The 23,136-nt window shown below is 41.6% G+C and overlaps 2 protein-coding genes across 3 annotated transcripts in view; one reads left to right on the top strand and one right to left on the bottom strand.

Moving 5' to 3' along the window:
- GTF2F2 (general transcription factor IIF subunit 2) overlaps positions 1–23,136 on the top strand; it is an 85,557-nt gene that overhangs the window by 19,816 nt on the left and 42,605 nt on the right. For both annotated transcript variants that reach the window (XM_032197203.1, XM_032197212.1), the window contains exon 6: positions 19,936–20,017. In XM_032197203.1, the coding sequence (XP_032053094.1) occupies positions 19,936–20,017 (82 nt within the window). The remainder of the gene's footprint in view (positions 1–19,935; positions 20,018–23,136) is intronic.
- KCTD4 (potassium channel tetramerization domain containing 4) lies at positions 9,517–12,787 on the bottom strand. Its single transcript, XM_032197223.1, has 2 exons — positions 12,616–12,787; positions 9,517–11,623 (listed from the first exon to the last, which is right to left on the bottom strand). The coding sequence occupies exon 2, from the start codon at positions 11,444–11,446 to the stop codon at positions 10,673–10,675; it is 774 nt and encodes a 257-aa protein (XP_032053114.1). The 5' UTR covers positions 11,447–11,623; positions 12,616–12,787; the 3' UTR covers positions 9,517–10,672.

Genomic DNA, 23,136 nt, shown 5'->3' on the forward strand with positions numbered 1-23,136 from the left:
TACCCAGGATGCATGCAGATTAGATAGTACTGGCACTTGGAAGTAGTAATGGCAGAGACAGCAGATGGACTAGAAATAGTCTTACAACCCTGTCCTTCTTAAAAGCACTTCCTAAATATAAGTCTAATGCTAGTGGCCTTTCCAAATGTCTTCTGGAATGTAATTTTTCATACACTGGAATATGGAGATGCTTGTTTCTTCTGTGTTCTGTTTTATTTTTCATGTATTTGACTTTTATTTGAACTGCATTTAAGCTTCAGCTGCTGCCAAAAGTGTATACTTTTTGTCTTTTTTTTTTTTTTTTGGAAGGAATTCTTTTTAACACTGAGATGCTTTTTATTGTAGTGGCTTAAATCAAAAGATTTATGACTAGTTTTAGAAATGTTATATCTGCATCCTCCTACTGAATCCAAGGTATGTTTCTAGCTTGCAGTTTTCCCCATTGTTAAAGCCTGTTCCCTCTGATTATCTGGCAATAGTGATGTGACTTTAAGGTGATGAAGGGCGACTTTCTAGAGATCAGTATTTTTATACCCCTTGAACAATGAGACTCATTGCTGTGGGATGTCACATTTTAAGCAGATTTTAAGAGTTTAACTTCTGAAATGAGTCAGAATTTTAATATTTATATTGCATTTCTCTGCTGTTTTTTTTTGTTGTTGTTGTTGTTAGCACGTGTGCATGTTTTTGCTTGGCTTTGGTGTTTTTTAAAATCTGTTTTGCTTTGGTTTTGCATTTTGAATGACTTACAATTGATAAGTATTGATATGAACGATAGTTATAGATCACCAGTATTATGTAGGATATTTGTAATAACATTTATCATTGGACCAGCATTGCCACACTTCATTCCATATGGAGGGAGACAACGTGATACAGATTCAAACCAGAGTTCATGTACCCAGTATCTTGTCCTCAGTGGTGGCCGGGAAGTCTTGAGAAGAGTAAAAGAACAATGCAAAGTGTAGTGGTGCCTTCCCCAGAGTACTTCTTCCACTCTTCAGTGATTTGAAGGTCAGAGAGATAGAGCCAGGGGTGTTGGTTCTTCTCTTTAATAGGACTTCATGGATTTTTCTTCTGTGAAGTATCTCTGTTGGTTTTTGCGCCCATGTAAACTGTCAATATCCATAATACCTTGAATGATGCTAAGGTTACAGTCAAAATATTCAGGAATTAAGATATAACGTGAAACAAGTTTACCTAAACAAAATAAGAGCTCCTTCTGCATATGCAGTTTGATAATTTGAGGTCGCTCTTTCCATACAGAGATCCTATTTGGTTAGTGCATGTGGTAACACTGCTCAGGGATTCAACCAGTGCCCTAAGGCTGGGTTTTGCTGAATGTAAAAGAAAGGAGCAAATAAAGTGTCAGCTGAAGGAACGAGAAATGAGAACTGGCTCTGCTTTTTCCCATGTGATGCCAAGCAGCACCATACACTTTCTGAACAAATAATTTAAATCCGAACGTGTGTGTATAGTTCCTGTTTACTTATGGCTTCTCTTGCACCTACCCATAAGTGCTGTCAGTGGTGACAGAAGCTGTGAAAACCAAGTGTGTACGCCACTTAAAATCTGACCTACCTCCCCTCACCCCAAAGTAAAAATACCCAGAAGCTGCTGCCCTGAGTCTGTGTTGTCTTTGAGGAAAGGTATGGTAAAGAAGTGTGTTCTTCATGTGCTTATGCACTATCCTTGTGGAAGCACGTTCAAGTAATGTTGCACAGCCAGCAGTTATTATTTATACATCTATATATATATATATATAAAATCATAATATTATTATTCATAATAATACTATTATAATATTTAATATTATAATGTTGCCTAAGCTTTGAGAACATCATTTTGAAGGCACGCTATTTCTTTCATAGGGGTGTGTGTTTGTTTCAGTGATGCACACAGACTACAGATGCATATTTTTCTTCAAGGATGTGTGCATCAAGCAGCATTGCATGTCTCAAACCTGCGTCTAGCCAATTGCACTCCTATTCTTTATAAATTTCCTCTCTCAAAGTCTTTGACATTAGTTGATAGCGAATAGCAGCCATCAGTACTTCACAAGCTTTAGGACAAGGTGTTAGTCATCTCTTTCCCTATACGTGCTGGTGAGTAATACTAAAGCCTTCTAGCGAGGGGAGAGGAACCGCTGGGACCATTTCTTATTTAATTTTGGGTAGAAGGAATAAATTACCTGAGATACTGCAGACAGTGGAGCACGAACCTAGAATTAGCATTTTGCCCATTGCGAATGTACACGTTTGGCTGCATACACAAGTATCTAATGCTTGAACTGTCTGAGGATCACACTTGCTTCATTTTTCGGTGTCACAACAAAGAGTTTCAGGTATTGATTATACATACGTTGGTATGCTCAACATTCAGTGTAAGCACTTTGCTTAATGCTGAGCAGCGTTGCAGTGAAGTCAGCAAGTTTTTGGGAAAGGCACAGAGTTCTCCTGTTAGGACACAACTGCAGGAAGCTGCAGAGCGCACACTTGATTTCATCCGCTTCCAAGCAATTAATGTATATTAATTGCACTTCAAAAGCAAAATCTAACTAAGGACAAAAAATATAATGAGGAGGAGTAGAGCCATAATTCTTAATTTAAATATTAGCGCAAATCTCAGTGTTGAAGATAATTACAGAACCTGCCATTTGCAAGCTGCGGAAACAGTTTTTGTCTTGGAAATTAAACTTTGCTGTTGGCAGCTGAATGCAACAAAACTTAGATAACGGACCTCTTGGTGGTATTCCAAAAATCATAATCAGTAATGAGGCTCCATTTGGTGCTGTTAAAACAAATAAAGACGCAACCATTCCTGCGTTATGGTATGTGGAGTCAGTCTATCATCCTGGTTATAACAGATAATCTGGAGAATTACAGAGGGTGCACTGGTAGAACAGCAAAAAGGACCTACAACTTGATGTAGGTCAACGCTAATTGGAACTACTTTTTTTAAGAAACTTGCATAAATATTGCCCCTAATGTCTATTTATTTTAGAATGCTGTATGAATATTCTAATATTTGCTTTATTGAGCAGTCCTGATGAATTTAGCTTGCTTTTGATTGCATTTATGATTTGTCTCAAATATAATGAGAACAGAACCACAGAACTGAAGGGGTTGGAAGGGACCTCAAAAGATCATCGGGTCCAACCCCCCTGCCAAAGCAGGTTCCTTGGAGCAGGCTGCCCAGGTAGGCGTCCAGACAGGCCTTGAATATCTCCAGAGAAGGAGACCCCACAACCTCCCTGGGCAGCCTGTCCCAGTGCTCCGTCACCCTCACCGTGAAGTTCTTTTCACATCTTGGTGTGGAACTTCCTGGGCTCCATCTTGTGGCCATTGCCCCTCGTCCTGTCCCCACAAACCACTGAGAAGAGGTTGGCCAAATCCCTCTGTCCCCCACGCTTCAGATCTTCGTGACTCTCAAGGAATCCCAGGAATTTCAACCACGTCTGGCGTTGCAGAGGATGACTCCACAAGTTGCTTTTTGTCTTCTGCGAGGGATTTTGCTGCTGATTGGAGTTCACCCTCCTACCAGCACGGTCACATCGCACGGGCTCCATCCTCAGCCCTTTGCAGTGCTCCAGGACTAAACCAGAGCCTTGAGTGGTGGCGGATCAGAGGGGCAGAGGGAAATCTGCTGTGGCCAGTGCAAGGCTGGTGTGTAGCAGCTGTAAAGCTGGCAGGAGGCAGTTTCAAATAAGAGGTAGTTATGCACACAGAATGTAATTAAGCTATTAATTGCTTGCCAGAGGATGCGTACATGAAGATGGGGTTTACAGGGCTTTAGAAGAGACCACAGATGTGCATGAAGGAATATCCACTGAAGGGAGGGCTGAGGAGACGTCTGGTTTGAGAGAGCTTTGTGTGCCTGAGCCTGGGAACAGTCTAGCAGAGCTCATGTGGTGTTTTCCCAGAGCTAGGCGGCTTTTCCAGCCCCAGCACCTTGCCAGCAGGAGCAGTGTGTAGCTGTGCGTGTTGTCTTCCACATGCAGGCTGTCCTGGGAATTTCTGCACTATAATCTGTGGGCAAACCCTAAAATCATCATCTGTGCACAGCAGAAGAGTATCACAGGTGGATTTTTATTGTCCTAGGAGAAGGCATAAAGCAGTTTATACGTTAGATTTCTGCAGTGTAGGGGAAGAACAGGACTTGCTATTCATTTTAGAAAACGTGTAGGAAATCTCACGGGACCTGGCAGTGCTGCCGGCCTCAGATAAAGTCAGCTGGTAACCCGAGAGTGCCTTTTTCTCTGTTTAGCTGATTCTTATCTGCCTGGCTTGCAGGACCTTCAATTTGTTTCCTACGAGATGACCAGGTTCAGATTGAGAAAATGTACTGCTTTATCCCTCGTGCTTGCCAAAGGCTTTATTTAAGTAGGAAAGAGGCAATAAACGACTGGGTTTGGTGTTACAGTTGCTTATTCTGTTTACGTTTTTTGATGCTTAGGCTGTTCATTGCTAGTTTGTTTGCCTAATTTCTCCTTCCTAATTGGGAGAGTCTGTACCCACCTCTGACCTGTGGGGTTTTTTATTCATCTGTTCGCTGTGGTACAAAATCAAGAACCTTCTTTGAGTTAACGAGCAGCTTTCTGCGGAGCTACAGCAGTCGCTTTGTAGCTTGATATTTTTCTGTTAAATAAAGAAATGTATTTTTCCATTCCTCTTATTGCTGCAGAAAAAGAAAATTGTCCTCCTGATATGTGACACGTGAAAAGCCAATGGAGAATTATTAATAGCAGTAATTTCAGGATAATTAGAGTTAGTTTCTGGTGTTGTCCAACCTCACTGCTGTCCCGTGCCTTCTCCGTCAACCCGAGGTGGCTGTCACCCTCACGGAGTCCTTCTCCCCTCCTCGGTCCTGCTGCTCAGGTATCGTGAGCTGTCTCACCGCACTGCCTCCTCCCAGCCCTCGCTGCTCGGGCAGCCCCTGTGGAGCCTCATCTTCCTGGAGCTGCAGCTTTCCCTGGCAAGCAGCCTTGGATTTTAAAACCTGTTGTCATCTCCTTGCTCTTTGGTCTTCATCTCCAAAAGCTCCTGCAGCGGGTGAGGTGCCACCCTCCCTAAAGAGGATGCTGCTTCTTTCGGTGTCAAGAGTGGTGGTAGTGGAAGTGTCTTGGAAAACCATATGGATCTAGGTTTTCAGGTACCCGAAATAATGCTTGGAGTGGAACTGTGGGAGTCCCCTTTTAATGTCCAGACAGATTGTGGGCTCCATGAGTGCTCCATACACCTCTTGGATTCCCCAAAGCTGTAACGCCAGTAACCAAGGCAATGCTGTACTTATTCCTAGCATTAGCACAGGTTTTGCAGACCTGCAGAATGGCTTCATTTTGAAGTCCTCTTCTAATTGCTTGGTTCTTAAACCTTAACGTGCTGAACTCGCATGTCACTGTGTAATAATGTTTTAAATGAGTGGCTGTTGTTTACGGCTGTAATTATTGTACCAGTTCCCTGACTGGTTTTGTTTCTGAAGCAGCGGAGCAGTGCTCCTTTCTGAAGCTTAAAATGAACAAACGTGGTGTTAAATGATAATGGCAATGATGTTAAGCTGTTACCAGCGCGGATAGAAACAGCTTTTTGGTAGACTGTTGCTTTTAGCTGTGTGTGCTACTCCTACCACACACATTTTTAGGAGGAGAAGTCAACTGTCTCGTTCTGCAGGATATTATGCAATTTCTTTCAGAAAGGAAGGCAAGTGTGTTTTCTTTTGCAGAGTGCTTGCTCATCCAAGTTCCTCAGGTGCCATTAGACATCTCCCTCCTACCGTCCTTGCCGTGCTGCTTATTTTCTGACATTTTATTGTGAATGGTGATTTATAGAGGCAGTGCTTTGAGGCAGTGTTCTGTGCGATACCTCATGTATGGTACTTACGGAATGGCCATTTCAAAAGAAGCTGAAAACCATAATATTTTCTGATCTTAAATTCCTTCTACCTTATCAGTTGCTTTTGTTTCAGCCTAACCACTTACACAAGCTTCTCTCTTCGTGTGAAGATACCTTTATTTTTTAACTAGTACTCACTTTCCTGATAATCTATGAGTTCCTGCCCTGTGTTATAGGACAGCAGACAAGACTTGAGGTTAGGTAAGTTATTCATCAAAGATGAATTAATTCTTGCCTAAGAAAATAATATTTACTTTGTCATAGACCCAAATGAACCTGCCTCTCCCATCCCTGCTCCTCATTCATTACTTGAATCAGGACACCATGACCCTTCTACTTAAATAAACAAATTAATGGATGAGGCACTTCCATTATTAAATTGCAATAATTTTTGCAATTTGTCCTTATTCTGCATGTATGCTAGTGGGGAGGGGACCTGAGTTTCTTCATATCCTACCATCTTATTGAATGGAAACCTTGCAATGCTTCAAAGAAAGAGGTGAAAACAACATCACTGATTGCTGCAAATGAGGTTGTGATATTTTTTTTCCTTTTAGGATCTAAATAAATATTCTTTATCTTAGAAAAGAGATGGCCAGTTGTCACTTGCACAGTCATACCAAGTACAAATGCAAGAATACAGTTAAAAATACAACGCAAGTACATGGAAAGGTCAGTAAGGCAGTTAAGGTGCTGGGAAACACTGCTCACGGGGCAAGCAGGTACTGACAGTAGGGAGAGGAGAGCTGGAGCTTGACCTTGATGCACAGCCTGTGGGTTTCAGAGCATCAAGGCTCTCTGTAGAGACCACTCTGGAAGTGGCTGGTGATGAAGTGACTGGCTCTAGAAGTCACTGGGCAGTGAGCTGTTGGAGTCTGGCAGCATACTTCAGGGGAGCATTGCATATGTTCCTCTGCTTCCTATATTTTTTCCTAGGCACCTGCTTTTAGCCACTGCCTTTACTTACTTGCCTTGTAGGAGAGGGGAAGGTCAGAGGATCAAAAATGGGAATCGTCACCAGAGGTATGAAGAGATGGAAACAGAGTTCACAGTTATGGGTAGCACTGGGCTAGACACATCTTAATCTGACCTAGTGCAGCCACTCGGAGGTTATGTCCTCACATAAAAATAAACCAAATAGGTGAGTGCTATAATACCATGCTGCCAAGTGTGATCAAACAGCTGTTGCTTGCTCCTCCACCAATGGAGAGTATGGGCACGCAAGCGTGGGAGGAAGCAGTACAATGGGTGTTTTGATCAAATTGACATCAGTGTATACATATATTTTTTCCACGAGCATTCACAGGGGCCAGAAAGTTTTTTTTCTGCAGTGTGTGTTGGTCAGCTCTGCCTTCAGCTCCCTGGCCTTTCTCAATTGCCCATTTGATGGCCCTTTTCTCACCAGGAAAAGAGGCAGGGAGGCAAGTGGAGGTGTCTTAGAGTGAGAACAGGTTGAACCCCCTCCATGGGGAAGTTACTTTTTATTCCTACCACTGCAGTTGAAGGTAATTCACAGAAATTATAAAAATTACAGTTCCTATATGATACTTGCAGGGTTATACTGGTAAGTCATCGTGATTCAGCCCTTAATGAGAGGAATAGAAGTACTTGGTGTATATCATACTCAAAGTGATGTTGTTAAAACAACTGGTGGTATTTCTGACTTAGGCGCTTGAATTTGCACCTTTATCATTGTCATAACAGTATTAAATATGCAACTTCCAACTGAAAGACAAGGCAGAAAAGGTAAGCATGCTGTTTAACTTGCTTCCTTTTCTGGCAACCCTACAGCGTTGTAACACGAGCACCCACCTGAGTGAACATATGCAAAATAGATTTGTTATATTAAATATTTATGGAGCGAAGAGGAAACATTATGGAAGCTTTATGTGGTCAGTTTGTTTATATATAAAGCAAGCCGCTGCCATCCTGGTTTGATAAATTATTCAAGTTCATCACTAGATCAAAGCGTCTGAACAAAACCACAAATACATCGAATTATCTCATATCAGCTACAATGTGAACTGGGAAGCTTTCAAGTGTTCTTTTTTTTTTTTTGTAAATTAAGAGGGAATTAGGTACTCTGAATCAAACGCCTGGCAAATGAAAGTTTTCCAGTAAATCTTGTAAATACAAAAGCTAAGAAGATATTTCAGGTGTTTTGAATTTTACCTGTGATTACCAGCTTGTGAATAGCTCATATTCCAAAAGTATTTCCTAGAACAAATGCAGAACTGTCAAATTCTCTGCTGCTTTCTCACGGGTGAAGTCACGCTACGGTGACCAAGTGGCACTGCTTTCTGATAAGACCGTGCTAACGGTTCCTAAGAGCCCAGCTGAAAGGCAAGGCAACCACAGAAGGTTTTTATTAATTGTTTGGGATCAAAATTGATTTTATTCTCTTTTTCTTTCTTTTCAACTCTAATGGCAATTTAAATCTCAATCAAGAATTAATTATAAGTGAAGGTTATAACCAAAAGCACTTAAGTGAAAATGGATGATGTGACATCTGAGGAGCAACAGCCTCCTCCAGACTTTGTGCTCATACAGGCTGTGTGTTTGACAGCACTGAGAGCACGCTTCTTTAAAACTTGGAGATTAGTTGAGAAGCTCATTAAGATTGTCTCGTCACTTCTTTTTTTGCTCATGTAGAGAAATGAGTCCACGAAGGGCTTTTCATGTCATCGTTCTGTGTGATGACATTTCTAGTTCTTGTCCTAGCAGATCAGCAGGAATCTGAGTTTCTCTCAGGTGAGCTTTCACATTTACTTTCTGCAGAAGTCCTAGAGATTGTTTTAGGTACAAGATTAATGGTTAATGAGAATTTTTGAAGGCACCACTTTGAAAACAATTTATTGTGGTGCGTGGAGGGGAAGGAGAAGGGATCATTATGTACACAGTGATAGAGTTCTAGTTGGAATGGCTTAAGAATATAAAAGAGGTGAGCATGTAAAGAATTGTGTTTTCCTATGTATCTTTTGTAGATGGCAAATGTATGTGGACAAAGTCAGAGAAGTTCTGGGACAGGCAAACTCTTCTTCAGTTTGCATGCCTGAAATTTCAGGTGATTTGATTTTTAACAGTTTGGGAAAACTCAACTTAAAAGTACGTATTTTCCGATGCTTAACTTTGTAATACAGAGAGGTTAAAGAAGTTGATAGTTTCTAGTCTGTGGGTATTCCGGAGGGATCAGACTTCCCCACTTGATAAAACCATAGTGTATTGTTTTGCAGTCACTGCTACCTGGTCTCCCTCTGAATTCATCCCAGCAAGGGACCCAGTTACCTACAGTCATTGTGTGTTACAGGTGAACTGGGGTTTCAAATGGGATGATAAAGGGACATTGAGTTTGTATTCCCAGTCGCTATTACTGAAAATGGATTTGTTCCCTCTAAAAGCCGAGACAAAATTGTTTTCAGCCTACCAAACGTTAGCTCTTTTCCTCAGTTGTCACTTCTGGTATGCATTGCAGTGCATTTCACTTGGACAGTCCTAATGTTTATTTCCTTTTTTCTCTACAAAACGAGTATTCTGGGAAAGTTAAGAAACTGCTTGGTTGGATTTTCTGTCTTTAATGGTATTTTACTTGAATTTTGATTTCATTTGAGCTGCGAATGATGGTAGAGCCCAGGGTTGGATGAAGCTTAAACTTTGAGTTAGTGCAGCTTCTTTTTGTGTGGCGTGTTGATTTTTCAGTCTGCCTCTGTGGAGTGACTGGTTTGTAATGCTTGTGGTTAAATTAGAGCTGTTCCGCCGAAGCTATTAAAACCTTGTTTAAAATATAAATTAGCAGATTTGATAAATTGTGAAGATGAGGAGAAAGAAGATATTTATTCCATTACTTACATTGATGCATCCTAAATGCCAGCAGGTGGTCTATTCAAAACTAATATTGCGAACTGCTTTTAGAAAGCTATTGTGCAAAGCAAGGGCTCTGTTAATTGCCTGTCTTTATGAACACCAATGATTAGTAGAAAATAGTAACTTGAGCATTGTAGGATGTCATTGCTGGAAGCCTGTTATGTCAAACTTTCTGCCAAACATTTTTATTAGCCGTCTGATAACTATATGGAACCAGAAAATGTTACGTTCTCTTCAGATTCAGCTCGTTTCCCAGCACAGAAGTAATCCCTCCCCAGCATTATCTGTTGGTTCACGTGCTTTAGCAATTGTTAATGCAGCAGCACAGCTGTAAATTTGATTTTAAGCGAGTTGAAATAATGAGTTCAACTTTCAAATCGAGTTGATTAATTTTTGAACCCTCTTTCAGTGTCACGTTTTTGGCAAACCCAGTACAATAGCATGAACACTAACGACTGTTCAGAAGAATTTATTCCATTTCAAATCCAGTCTGAGAGACTTGTTAGAAGCAGAACAGATTTTCAGCCTGCCTGTTCTGTGGAAATACTCTCCCTGCTGCTTAGCAGAGCAGTTAGGTGTGTGCGTGGCAGTCAGACAAGTACACAAAAAACCCAGCTAGACTCTCCGGCTGAACGACAGCATGAAGAAAACATATTACAAACAGCACAAAGCATTCAATCTGCGTTTACAGTGGTTAGCAGGTAATTTTTTTATTAAATTCAGGCATAAAATTCTCATTCAGCTTTAAGTAAGCCAGAGATGGATGTCGTTATGAGATTTACATACCATTAGCTCACATTAACTGATTAGCAGCCGAGCTCTGTGGCACGGGGCTGGTTAGATACGGTGTTTGTGATGCCAGGACGCTGTAGTTACAGGAGGTTTGCTGGCTGCATGCTCGTTTCCTCTGCCTTTTGCAATTACTTGATAAAATGAAGTGCATCGCTGTGAACAATAGACCCTTTCGAGCAATCCAGGCTGGTCAGCAGTCTAAACCCACATTTTAAAGCCATCATGATAGCCTCAAACTTAAGAGTCTCCAGGGTGCAGACAAAGGTGTTGTCCTCCTTCAGCACGAGCCGCGTACCGTTTTCGGACTTGATGAAGTATTTGAATTGGATGATATTCGAAGACACAGAAAACTCCTCGGGAAAGCCATCCAGCCTGCTTTTGGACACCAGCACGATGCGGGATTTAATTTTTGCTATGAAATCGGGAGCGTTACAAAAGATCCTGAGACCCTGGGAACGGTCGTGGCTGTCAGTGATCTCCAGGAAAGTAGTCTCTCGAGACGCGAGCTGCTCCTTCTCCCACTTGGATTTCACTGCGTCTGATAACACCTTAAGCTGAAAAAAATCTGCTTCGTGTGCCAAAAGTTGATTTTCTCGAAACCCTTCCGGGAGCAGAAGTTCTCCATTTCGGAGGAAGTTCAGAATGTGCCTGAACAGGAGTCCATCTCTGTCTATGAAGTAATGTCCATCTGCATCGAAAGGGCACATTATCTTGCCGTTGATGATACCTTCAAGAAACGAGTCTGGATACTTGGTTAGCGTCTGTTTCTGCGTGATGTACAGATAGCCACCGACGTTCAGGGTAACCAGAGACGTTTTATAGTCCTTGTCTTGCTCTGAGCCTTCGGAGGCGCCGTGTTTTTCCTCAGATTCCTTTGCTCTTCGGTTTGATTTTCTCTCCATTCTCCAAGCGAGGACAAAAAGCCAGCAGTCCTGCTTTGTTCCCGTCAGCCTGAAAAGACGATTTTTTTTTTTTTTTTTTAAAAGCACCTTTCTTCAGCTCCGGCACGATGTTGGAATGGAAATGCTGCTAGCATTGCTTGGTCTGTCAGCTGGCTTTTGCAGTAGGTGGCGTATCAGCTGTGTATGCAGGGAGATAGCAGGAATATGACTGTAAGGGGGAATTTGCATTTAACTGTGTAAGGGAAGAAGGGCATAGAAAGCATTTCTCTCCCTCCTTTACCTTTAAGTCTCAGAAGTTTTGAGGGTTCCTGACTGAAATGAACAATGCTGTTCTGAATGACACCTTGCTTTTAGTACTTTGAATGTATTTATAGTAGCAGCTGGCCAAATCATGTGCAGTGCTTATGGTGTTAAACAGGACAGCTTCATTTATGTTTCAAGGGTTTTAATCTCCTGTTTTCCTTGTACTGCTTATGGCACCTGATGGGTGCACCAGGACAAGGCTGAAATTAAAAGCATCCCCCTTTGTAGGAGGGCGGGGGGGGGCTCATTTATCAGGTGTGTGCACATACTTCTCACTTACAGCACACGTGCACAGCACCAGGATGTTTCCCCAGCAGACGCTTTGGAAGGGATGTTGAAGACGTGTTGGGCTGACTGGTTTTAAGTTCGTGGCAACAGCTTCCATCCTCACTGAGGGGAGCATCTGCACCAGTACAAGAACTGCAGCCTAATGAGGTTTGGCTTCTTCCCTTCCCTATGCCATAGAAAAAAACTGTTTCAGGGAGGAGAGAGGTTTAAAATGGTGATTTTCTTTAACCCACCAAGGCTGTCGAGCATCAATTCCTCCCCTCTCGGTAGCAACAACTGTGGAACAAAAGGTTCGTGTGCCTACAGATCCCGTGGAGCATCGCACAGCGCTATAGCTTAGCAACACTTCTGCACGGGGGGGAAGCAGCAGAGCACGCGAACCAAATGGCTGGCTTCCCTCTGCGAGACTCTGCTCTGGGGCTCGCCTTCGGTGCCTTTTAGAAAAGGTTTCCCCTTTAAGCACTGGCAGCTCGGAGCAGGGAAGGGAAAGCTCTGCACTCCTCTGTGTGTGCATTTCCTTGGGGACAGGGAGGGGGGAGCTGCATGCAGCCAAAGCAGGGGCAGGAGCGAGCACCTACCTCGGGCTGGACGCGGGGAGGAGATCCCATCTTCTTCCAGATCTATTGTTCACTTTTACAGGTAGATTCCTCCTGCTTTGCACAATTAACGACAGAGAGACAGATTATCCCTTCAATTCTTCCACCCTATTCCTAAAGATATTATTCATACCGCTCCCACTGTCTCTAAGGCTGTTTATTGATACCGTGGAGTCATCACTGTAATATTTTATTAATTGGTAATTGAATCTAGTAGAAATAAATGCACTTTTTTTTTTTTTTACTCACTATTCTACTTGCCAGGGTGTCCCTAGCACTGATACGCTATTTTTTTTCTGCTGCTGTATGTGATATATTAGGAAGATATTATTCATTAGATTTGATTTATCAGGAATTAGTCATGGTTTTATTTTTAACTCTTTGATGCCATTGAAGCGTTTAGCATTGCTTCAGTCAGAGATTTCAACTAATTTCTTCCGATTTTTTTAAACATTTAGACTTTTTTCCAAAATTAACTTATTTCGTAATTATTGAGTGAATAATCAAGGAAATGAAAGAACAGAATAGTTTTAAGTATTTCTTCTTTTTTTGCCATTACAAGAGGCTTCTGTTCAAATTCAGTTTAATGTCAAATGATGGAAAATGTGGTTAACGTACTTAAATCATATAGAGCTACAGCGTTGAACCACGTTAGTGGCTGTTAAACCCCAAGAAAATAATTTCTATGACATTTTTGTCTTACGCTCTGATCTTAAAATACTTTTGAGCTGAAAAGTGATGTCCTGGCAGAAGTAAGCAGGGATTTCCAAGGAGAGCTGGGGTTTCTAAAGGATATGACTTTTTTTTTTTTTTTTTGTGGCAAGCTGATCTCTCTACATTTTACATGATCTTCTGAATGTTTTAACACTTGCAGTTGAAATTTTCTACTTTCCCGAACGAGTACGTATTCTTCGAAAGATCACGCAAAATCATTTTATCATATGAACCACTAAAATATTCAAAGTCTATCTGATGTGGCAAATATGCTGTGGAGATCATGAATATTTACATTCAAACCTTTGAGGCTTGAAAAATGTGGAGTTGACGTAAAACTTTCATTGTAACAAACCCATGTAACTTTACTTCACATGCGTCTGTAACATGAAATTTGAAACAGGCACATCTCTGTGAAAAGGATATTTTGAAGGTGTTTGTCTAGAAAAGCGGAATTTCCTTTTTTTCTCTCTTTGTTCTTCCTCTAAAATATTGTCCAGAAGTTCATTTTAGTAAAGGTTCACAACTTTAGAGACGTTTTCCCCAGTCTTTTCACCCCAGAGTCTTTGCGTGGTGCACCGGGAGAGCAGTGAGATGTGCTCGGTGTGTCTTGGTCCTTTCTGCTTCCAAATGGACCATGAGGGAGCGACTTGCTGCTGAATGCTGTCCTGTGCTGTGAGTGAGCTGCCTGTTTCTGCCCTGTACAGCTGAGTTGTGCTTGCTGCTGTGGGTAGGTAGCAATCCCAAAATAACCATTGCTTCACAAATCGCTGCTGTGTCACCTGGCTGCTGGGGTTGGCCATTCAAGCGGCGCTATCACACCAGTTCAGCTCCTTCTCAGGCAAGCCAGCCCAGAGACAGTGAAAATTGCAGTGCTGCTATCTGTCAGCTACACAGAAAATCAAATCTGAGAAGCAGGGCAGGGATCTGCCCCTCATTTTGTGATATGTGCTTCCTTTTGGAGAAAAAAAAAAACAGCCTTGCTCCTTCTCAGCTTCCTTCTCCTCCTGAACCTCCTGGTCTGGAAGTAGCGCTCAGTGGAGCTGAGGATTCCGTGCTGGAGCACACGACAGAGAAGTCAGCGGTTTACCAAGGGTTGAGCTTACTCATGCATCTGAACAACATCAGCTTCACTGAGAGACTGTTACAAGTGCAAATGACCCAGGTTACAGAAAACAGCTATTTTTATTTATTACAGCACAAAAGGCTATGAGGAGAGCTCTACAGCTGAAAGAGGTGGGGAATTTTAGAAGTGTGTTAGGAAACCCTCCTAATAAAGTCTGTTTGGGTTATCAAGGCAATGTGCTAGTTATTTAATGTCATAACACAGAAAATTGGCCAGGTTGTGGGATAATTAAACCGTTCAATAGTTACTGTCTCACAGTAACAGTAGCACAGGCATTCTCATCCCAGTAATAACTCCAGGATGTTGCTTAACAGCTATTGAAGACAAGCTCTACACGCTAATTAAAATTGAAGAACTTCAAACAAGGAAGTCTGAACAATTTGCATTCAAGAGTTTTAAAGGAGCTGTCTAGGAAACTCCATCAGCAGTTGCTGTTGATATTTTTCAGTAAATTTTGAGCACTGCAGTGCTCCAGGACTGAAGAAATAAATCCTGTGCCCGTGTTTGAAAGGTAAATCGGACGACTCAGGTACTCAGGAACAGAAAGTGACTATGAGAAACAGTAGAACATCTGACTTGGAAGTCAATTAGTTGAAAATTAAGGGAGAGTAATATAATGCTAATCAATGTGGGTGGAAGGAAAAGGGACTGTACCTTTTCCTTGTTGTTTTTGCAATTTATTCAGCAAGGAGGTAGTGTTTTTTTTTCTGTTAAATCTCTGAGTAGGTCCCATTTGTCAAAATACAAAAATTATATAAATTACACAATTACATAAAATACCAGAATTATCTGCCAGGTTTCAAACTGGTGCATTTAAGCAGCGAATTATCTCTAAAGTGTTGCTGTGGTTTGGTTTCTCAGTCCTATTTATTTTTAGTCAGCAGGAGACAGCTACTGATAAAGTCTGGAGATGATATAGACTGGGAATGTAGTAGACAAGGAGACGCTTACTGATGCACAATCATTTGGGTAGCTGGGTAGGGTATTTTAATATGGCCAAGTAGGAATTTTTATGCCTAGGAATACACCGTAGGTGGAGCTTGCAGTCCATATGCTTGTGGGAGGGGTAGGGCAAAGGCTCTGGCCTGTGGGCAGTGGATGCATCCCCGACAACTGAAGTGAACTGCTGTGGGAAGTGGTCAGCAAACTGGATCCTGTCCCGTTCACCATCAAGCCTGCCTGTGAGGACGATGGCTCAGGAGAGATGGTAATAAATGGAAATTTCTCAGACCAATTAAGAAGCTGAAAAACATGGCTATTAGAAGATTTGAGGAAACATGGTTTGTTAGGCTTAATAGAGGGTGAGAGTATGTAAGTGCCTGGATGGGCAGAAAACTTTTATTCCCAGCTCTTCAACTGAGCAATTACAGGTCTAACAAGATCTAGGGGCTGAAAATTAGAGCTAGGTGCAGTCGGACAGAAAAATTACCACAAAAAATCTGCAAGGCAAGCTGTCTCTTTCTTTCTTTCTCTCAAAAAATAAAATAAAAACATCTTCTGCATCGTTCCAATAAATTTCTCCAGTGCCTGTTTACTAAGATTTCCTTAAGTGTTTTCACGGAACCATGGACTAAGTGGGCTTGGAAGGGACCTTAAAGATCATCTAGATCCAGCCCCCTGCCATGGGCAGGGACACCTCCCACATGCCCAAAGCCCCATCCAGCCTGGCCTTGAGCACCTCCAGGGATGGGGCAGCCACAGCTTCTCTGGGCAGCCTGTGCCAGGGCCTCACCACCCTCTGAGTGAAGGATACCTGAGGAACTGAGGTATTTTTAAAGGGAAATTGCTACTTTCAAGCCTTATTCATCCTTTGGATTCTAGGTTAACGTGATACGAAAGTGTCAAGGTAGACATATAGCACTTTGCATGTCTTTTCATTGCAGCTCTGGCCTTGCAGCAGGTGAGAGGAGACCTGTTTCTGAAGTTACTGAGCATCAGTTGGTGATTTAAGGCTAAGTAGGCTGTGAAAGGAGTAAAAATAGTGTTTCCTCACTAGATCCTTGCATTTGGCAGTTTGTGTGCATCTTTGCAGATTTATTCCGATAGCATCTCTGGATGTTTTCAAATCCCCAGGAGAGTCCAGGGAAAGTGGGACACAACCCTCAGCTTCTGGACAGGGGATGGGTTTTGACAGCAGGCTGGGCTAGCTGGAAGGCCACCTTGTCAGACACTGTGGGCAGCCTTGTACTGGGAAGCAGCTGGAGCATTAAAAACCAAGTCCAGACCATTGGTAATTAAAAGAAGTTATCTCTGAAGACATAAACCATGAGGTAGTACTAAGGATAAGCATGGTTAATGGGTAGGTTCAAACAGCTGTTGCTTCACTTCCTGAATAGTTGGTGTGGGGGACCTATTTGGTCCACTGATACTAATTCTTCAGATTTTAAGAGTGTGGCTTCAAAATAAAAGATTTAAACTTCTTTACCAAAATGGTTGTGAGGCATTGGAACAGGCTGCCCAGGGAAGTGGTGGAGTCACCATCCCTGGAAGTCTTTAAAAGATGTTTAGATGTAGAGCTTAGGGATATGGTTTAGTGGGGACTGCTAGCGTTAGGTCAGAGGTTGGACTCGATGATCTTGAGGTCTCTTCCAACCTAGAAATTCTGTGATTCTGTGAAAATTCAGCAAGAATTTTGTGCAGAGATTGACAATGGCTTGTCGGTATTAGACAACTGGCCCAGATGGCTTGGGTAAGTACGGGCTAATCAGCCTTTTTCCATGCAGACCAAGGGAAAAATTGTCATTGAGTTGAATGGATAGAAGAGAACAGCAATAAAACGACTAGCATGGCTTTACGTGAAGGTTTTCCAGTCAAATATTTCATTTCTAGTTTCAAGTATTCAAGTCAGGTATTTAATTTCTAGTATTTTATTTCTGGTGTCGTTTATTTTGGAGCTGACAAGTCCGTCTCATGAAGCACCAGCACGTTTGCAGCCTGCTTAGCATTTCGTATTGCACGTAATCTGAAATCTTAAAACGTTCTGCCTTTTGTTTAAAAAAAAAAAGAAATACCAAGCATGGAATAAGATGAAAAACTCGCTGACAGTGATCAGAAGGCAATTACCAGTCGGAAGGCATTTGGGTTGTAGTTTGAAGGGCTTCCTCCAGCATTAGCGAGGAGGACAGTGGGAAGTGAAAATCCCTGCTTATAGGATGTGTCGTGGTTGACACAAACGCTGGTCAGACGGTGAATAAATATGGCAGGACTGTCACGGTGTGACCTGGATCACTTAATTCACAGAATCCGGTTAAAGAAAATGCATTTTAACCAAGCCAGAGGCAATTACATACCTAGGAACGGGGAATGCAGAGCACAGAGGTAAAACACGAGGTTTTGAAAGACTCCAACTAGATGCATTAGTGATATAATCAGCACTCAGCTCCATCGAGCTTGATTTTCAGAGAGCAATTGATCTTGGGGGGCAACCACCAACACGGGGCAGTTCATTGAATCCTAAAAGTGATGGGGGAATTGCCTTCTGAAAGTCGTCCTCCCTCTCTTGAATTCAGTCTGCTGAATAACCTTACGAAGGCTAAGGTGAGGTGAGATAAATTGCAACCTCATGTCCTCTATCTGTTATTTTATATCCATCTCTCGTTTAGGCAGGATGAGTACAGGAGTATTACATCCGTTTTCTGGCCTCCATATTCGTAAAATGTCAGCGAAAGATTGAACAAAGTGCAGCTATGAACCACGAAACTTTAAGTGTGGCATAAAGTGCCTTATGGGGAGATAATGCACGAGCTTTAACTACTTCATTTATTGAAAAGATGATTGAGAAGTGACTTGATTACAACGTCAAAGCGCTTTCCCAGGGTGAAAATACCAGGTACTAAAAGGCTCTTTAGCATAGTATAGAAAGACATAATAAGAACCGAATGCCAGAAGCTGGAGACAAATTCCTATTAGAAATTAAGCACCGATATTAGCAGCACTTTAGTCACACGCAGGTTGCTAGGTTCTGTGCAGAAGAAAGAAGATAAAATTTAATTGCCTGTAGTATACGGGAGTTCAGGCAAATTGGCCGGGTTGTTTCTCTTCCTCATGAACCTCAGGAACCAATAACAACAGAAATGTTTTCATAAAAATGTTGCTTTGTGTTCAAAACTACCTGCAAAAGCGTGGTATTCTTCTTCCTTAAAAGGATCTAGTGAGTTTCTAAGCCAAAGCAAGAAGTTTTAAATTAAATCATTTTTTTAAATAGTTGGTGTTGAAGTAATTGCTGTCTGCATTATTCAGGGGGAGCAGGCTTAGAGTTCCAGATGTGGTAATATTTCAGCCGATAAGGCATTGGAAAAAAATTACAGGCATCTCAGAAAGAGCCTTGTGTTACTTGACATTACTTCTTTTAAGTGTTTCTGTCCTTTCGGTGACATTGTCAGCAGGAACTGGCAGTGACGATGTGCTACCCTACACCAACAGCAAGACGAGAATGCCTTTTGGAAGGAAATCTCAGATCATGAGAGTTAATCAAGCTATTAAAGTGAAGAAACTCATATTTTCTTGTTATCCAAGGCTATTCCAAAGGTGTACATTTTACACATATTGCACTGGCTATACTCAAAAGAAACGGTAAAAATTGACACCACCACCCCCGTCCATGCACTAGAACATCGTAGTAGAAATTCAGACCCCAGAAATATTTTGCCACGGTCATTTCTTTCTTCCCTTCTGCATAAGGTTGCTCTTAGTTTTTAGACTTTTAGACTTTTTTTTTTTTTTTTTTTTTTTTTTTTTTTTTTTTTTTTAGAGTAGGCTGGTACTATTGTACTGCTCTGGTAGGCGTTGTTGCTTTAGGCAAAAAGGTGTTCACATTGGATGACAAAGTGACTGTTAGAGAGGTGAATGTGGGGAGAGCAGTATTGACTAGAACCTGGTGGGTGATCTTCTGTGTTGTGAACAGCAAGATTTTATTTCTTTTTCCCCAAGTGTTAGCATATGTATTACTTGTTTTTTATCATAATAAGATGATTTTTTTTTTCTGAAAGTAAAGATGAAATCAAAGCTTATCTTTTATACCATTACTTTAGGATATTTTGGTGGTTAGGTTCTCTTTGTGTTTTTTTTTTTTTTTTTTTTTTTTTTCTTTTCTTGGACACTGTGACTGTATTCAATGCACATTTTTGGAAAACTCTTCCTAGGTAAGTTGAGTGCAACAATCTAAAGAAAGGAAGACCGCCCAGTTACCAGCCTTTTATTTAAAATTTCATCTTTGTGATTCATTCTTGCTATGTAAAACATCTGATGGCCAAATAAAGATATGTTGGGGATACCTGCTGTGCAAGCATGTTTTGCCTGCTTCTTTCTTCGCTGTCAAAATAGCAGAGATTTCAGAATATGATTTGGGAACTTACATTATATTTCCTAAATGCTGAATTAGAATGCTGAAACAGAATTCAAATACTGACCGTGTTGGTGACTTTTATTTTAATGTCCAATTTTGCTTTGTTTTTTCCTACTAGATAAACTTTCCCTGGAAGGAATAGTGGTGCAACGTGCTGAATGCAGACCTGCAGCTAGTGAAAATTACATGAAGCTGAAAAGGTAGGACAGCTCTATTAGACATGGATATGTAATATCTTACTTCGATGCTTTTATTATTGTCTTCCTAGGGATGGACAACTTCAGCATTTTAGTGGTTTTATGTAGGATTTATATAGGATTGGAACTGTTCTTGATTATGGAGTGGATTTACGGTAAAGGAATGGAGGCTGGCGTGAGGCTTATGCCTCCCTCTGGTGTTGTCTGGTGGGGTGATGTGGACTTGTGTGTTTTGTTGTGTACAAAACTCTTATTAGAGCACTCGTATAAATGCATGTCTGTATTTAAATGTGATCAAAACAGAATTTACTGAAGCCTTAAGGGTTTGTTTGTCTGGTTATAGGAGCAGCTTCTGGTGTATAGGTGTCTGTGTGGATTGTCCAAAGTGAATTCCACTGAACATTTAAAACTGTGCCATGCTAGACAAAGAGCACCTCTGGGAAGATATTTTAAATAGCCGGAATAGGAAAGAATTTAGGGAGAAGTGCTCATCCTAAACTGGGATGCTTGATAGAAAAAGTAATGGAAGTGACATGGAAATCACAAGACACAAATTTTACAGTCTCAGTGACTTTGGAAAATTTCATGCAGTGCATCTAGAAGTCACCATGTGATTCATGTATCATTTGCATAATTAACTGGCGATGCTCTCTATTAATAAATCAGATTTGGAATTCAATCATGCACTATATTAAATACATACTTATATATTTTAAATGTGAGTTTTCATTACATCATCCTCTTACGTTGTTAGTTGGTTGTATATGGAGAAATGCAAGGCAGGACATTTCAGAAAGACAATTGCCAGTGTTACAGACTTGATTTAAAAACCTTCAAAATAAATGCAGAAAAGGCAAAATGATGTTTTGATGTTTTTCCCCAATTCCTGATCTGTTTGCTGTGCATCGTATACCACATTTACAGCATCTTATGTTTTATTAACTTCCTCTGCGATCCAAACTGCTCCAGTATTTCCTGATTGTGTTTATTCAATTCGGAGACGTTATGTTCTAGCTGCTGGCACATCAGTGCCATAACTTTGCTCATGTGCAGTGAGCTAGTTCATTTCAGACTGTGTTCTCTGATTGCTGTCATGATTTTTGTCATCAGTGTGAAATGGAGTATGAAGCAAAGGCGATGTTACTAGAACAGGACTCATTTCAATCTGGCTAATTTAAATGTATATGAATATCGTCTGTGCAATGTATTTGCTTCATAATTGTTTTAATCACAGGTTGCTTGATCCAAGCGCTTTTCTGCATTTTGTACACAGCCTTCTGTTCCTCAGCAGAAAAGCTTCCATGGTAAGGCCACAGCAGGAGGCCAAAACCAAACTGACACATTACCCAAACTTCACATTTTTCAGCACATGCATACCCCTTCTGATCTCTGATTTTCTTTGTGTGTAGAGCTCCTACAGGAGCAACAAAGATACAAACCATGAAAGCAGGTTCTGTCTTTGGAAGCGCTGAGAAGCTGAAAACTGACTGCACCCTTTTTTTTTTATTATTTTTTTCCTTTGCTGTGGAGGAATTGTCAGGCTGTCTATGCCTAGTTTCTAACTTTGCACGTTGTTAGAAGAAAAAAATAATCTCATCTGGTGGAAATCAGCGTGAGATTTAGCAGATCTAGCAGTCAGAGCCTCAGAAGAAATTGGTTTATGTCCAAATACCGTTTCTGGTATTTCAGCAGCAGAATCTAACTTTTCTCTCCCTTTCTATTCTCTCCCACCCTCAGCATGGTGCAGTGTGTATTTGTACTGGGGGAAAAAAATAAAAGCGAGAGCATTGAAGATAAACCACATAAATTATAGAATTGTGTTATATTAAACCATTTTTATTCCCTTTTTTATTTACTATTGTGCTGTACGTGAGAGAGACTCTCCAAAGGTGGAATTGATAATATTGAGAAAACAGCAAATCTGTTGTGTAGGCTTCGAGTGCTACAACAGCAAATTGACTTTGGGAAGGAAATAAAATTAAATGATAAGTGCAGTTGCTTCAAACTTGGGAGACCTGGAAAATGAAGTTAAGCTGCACACTCCAATAACTCTCATCGTTTGTTTTCCGAGAGCTGGCAGTGACCAAAAGGAATTAGATGCCTCCCTGGTATCGAACGAAGACACGGATCCCTTCTCTTTTACCCTCTGGATCTGGGTCAAGGAAATAGGCTAATGGGGACGACGTGCTGCCTCCCGTTTGGTTTCTGTCCTGTTTTGTCGAGTTTTGACTGGAGGACGGAGCGATGGTCTTGTGACGGGCCTGCCAGCAGTTAGGTGGGAGATGAGTGTGATACGTGGGTTTTAGGATGGGTAATGAAAGCACAGAATTAGACACATGCATAGGGGTGAAAATGTTGTCAAGCCTAGCAGATGATGGCTGGTTTTCCCTTTGGTTTGATTATGGGAAGGCTGTAGACAGCTTAAGTTCAGAACCATTTAAATACAAGGTGCAGAGGGGTCTCCTGTCAGGAAGGTTGAACAGAAGTTGCGTGACCTTCACTTGGTGTTACCTATTTTGTTATTTATTATCAGGTTTTGTTGTTGGCAGATTTATTTGTTCCATTTCCCTGAACTTCAGGCCCTAGAAGGGGAACAAATGCCATGAAACACTCGCAGCACCCGAGGCAGGCTGCCTTCCCCTAGGCAGCCTCCAGATCCGCCCAGCTGGTCCCACCCAAACTGGATTATGTTCTCCATCTCACCGTGGTCGGCTTTACACCACGAGGAGGTGTTGTCTGTCACTTAATGTTGTCTCTTAAGCTTAAGAGATGTTCATTTGCATTACTTTCATTCCGTGGTCCCAGCGTTTCATTGCCTTGGAGTTAATGACTTCCCCAAGAGAGAGGCCCCCCAGGAGGCTAGAACTGGGCACAGGGAGAGAGGAGGCCCCCAAGCAATTGCAAGGTGGTAGCTGGGGACCAGACTAACAGCTCTCGGAGGAGGCTTTGAAGGCACGTGCAAGTGCTGCTCAAGTAGATGATGAATGTGGTGTTTGATAGAGCTTCCCCAGCAGCAGTGCACGGCACGCAGAAACTGGGAGAAAATCCCAGTCCCTGTTTCATTCTCAGTGCCCTCCTCAAACGCTGATTGCCTTTCACGGGTTTTTTGGAGGCTCTGGCTC

This window comes from Aythya fuligula, chromosome 1 (assembly GCF_009819795.1).
Source record: "Aythya fuligula isolate bAytFul2 chromosome 1, bAytFul2.pri, whole genome shotgun sequence".
Lineage (NCBI taxonomy): Eukaryota > Metazoa > Chordata > Aves > Anseriformes > Anatidae > Aythya > Aythya fuligula.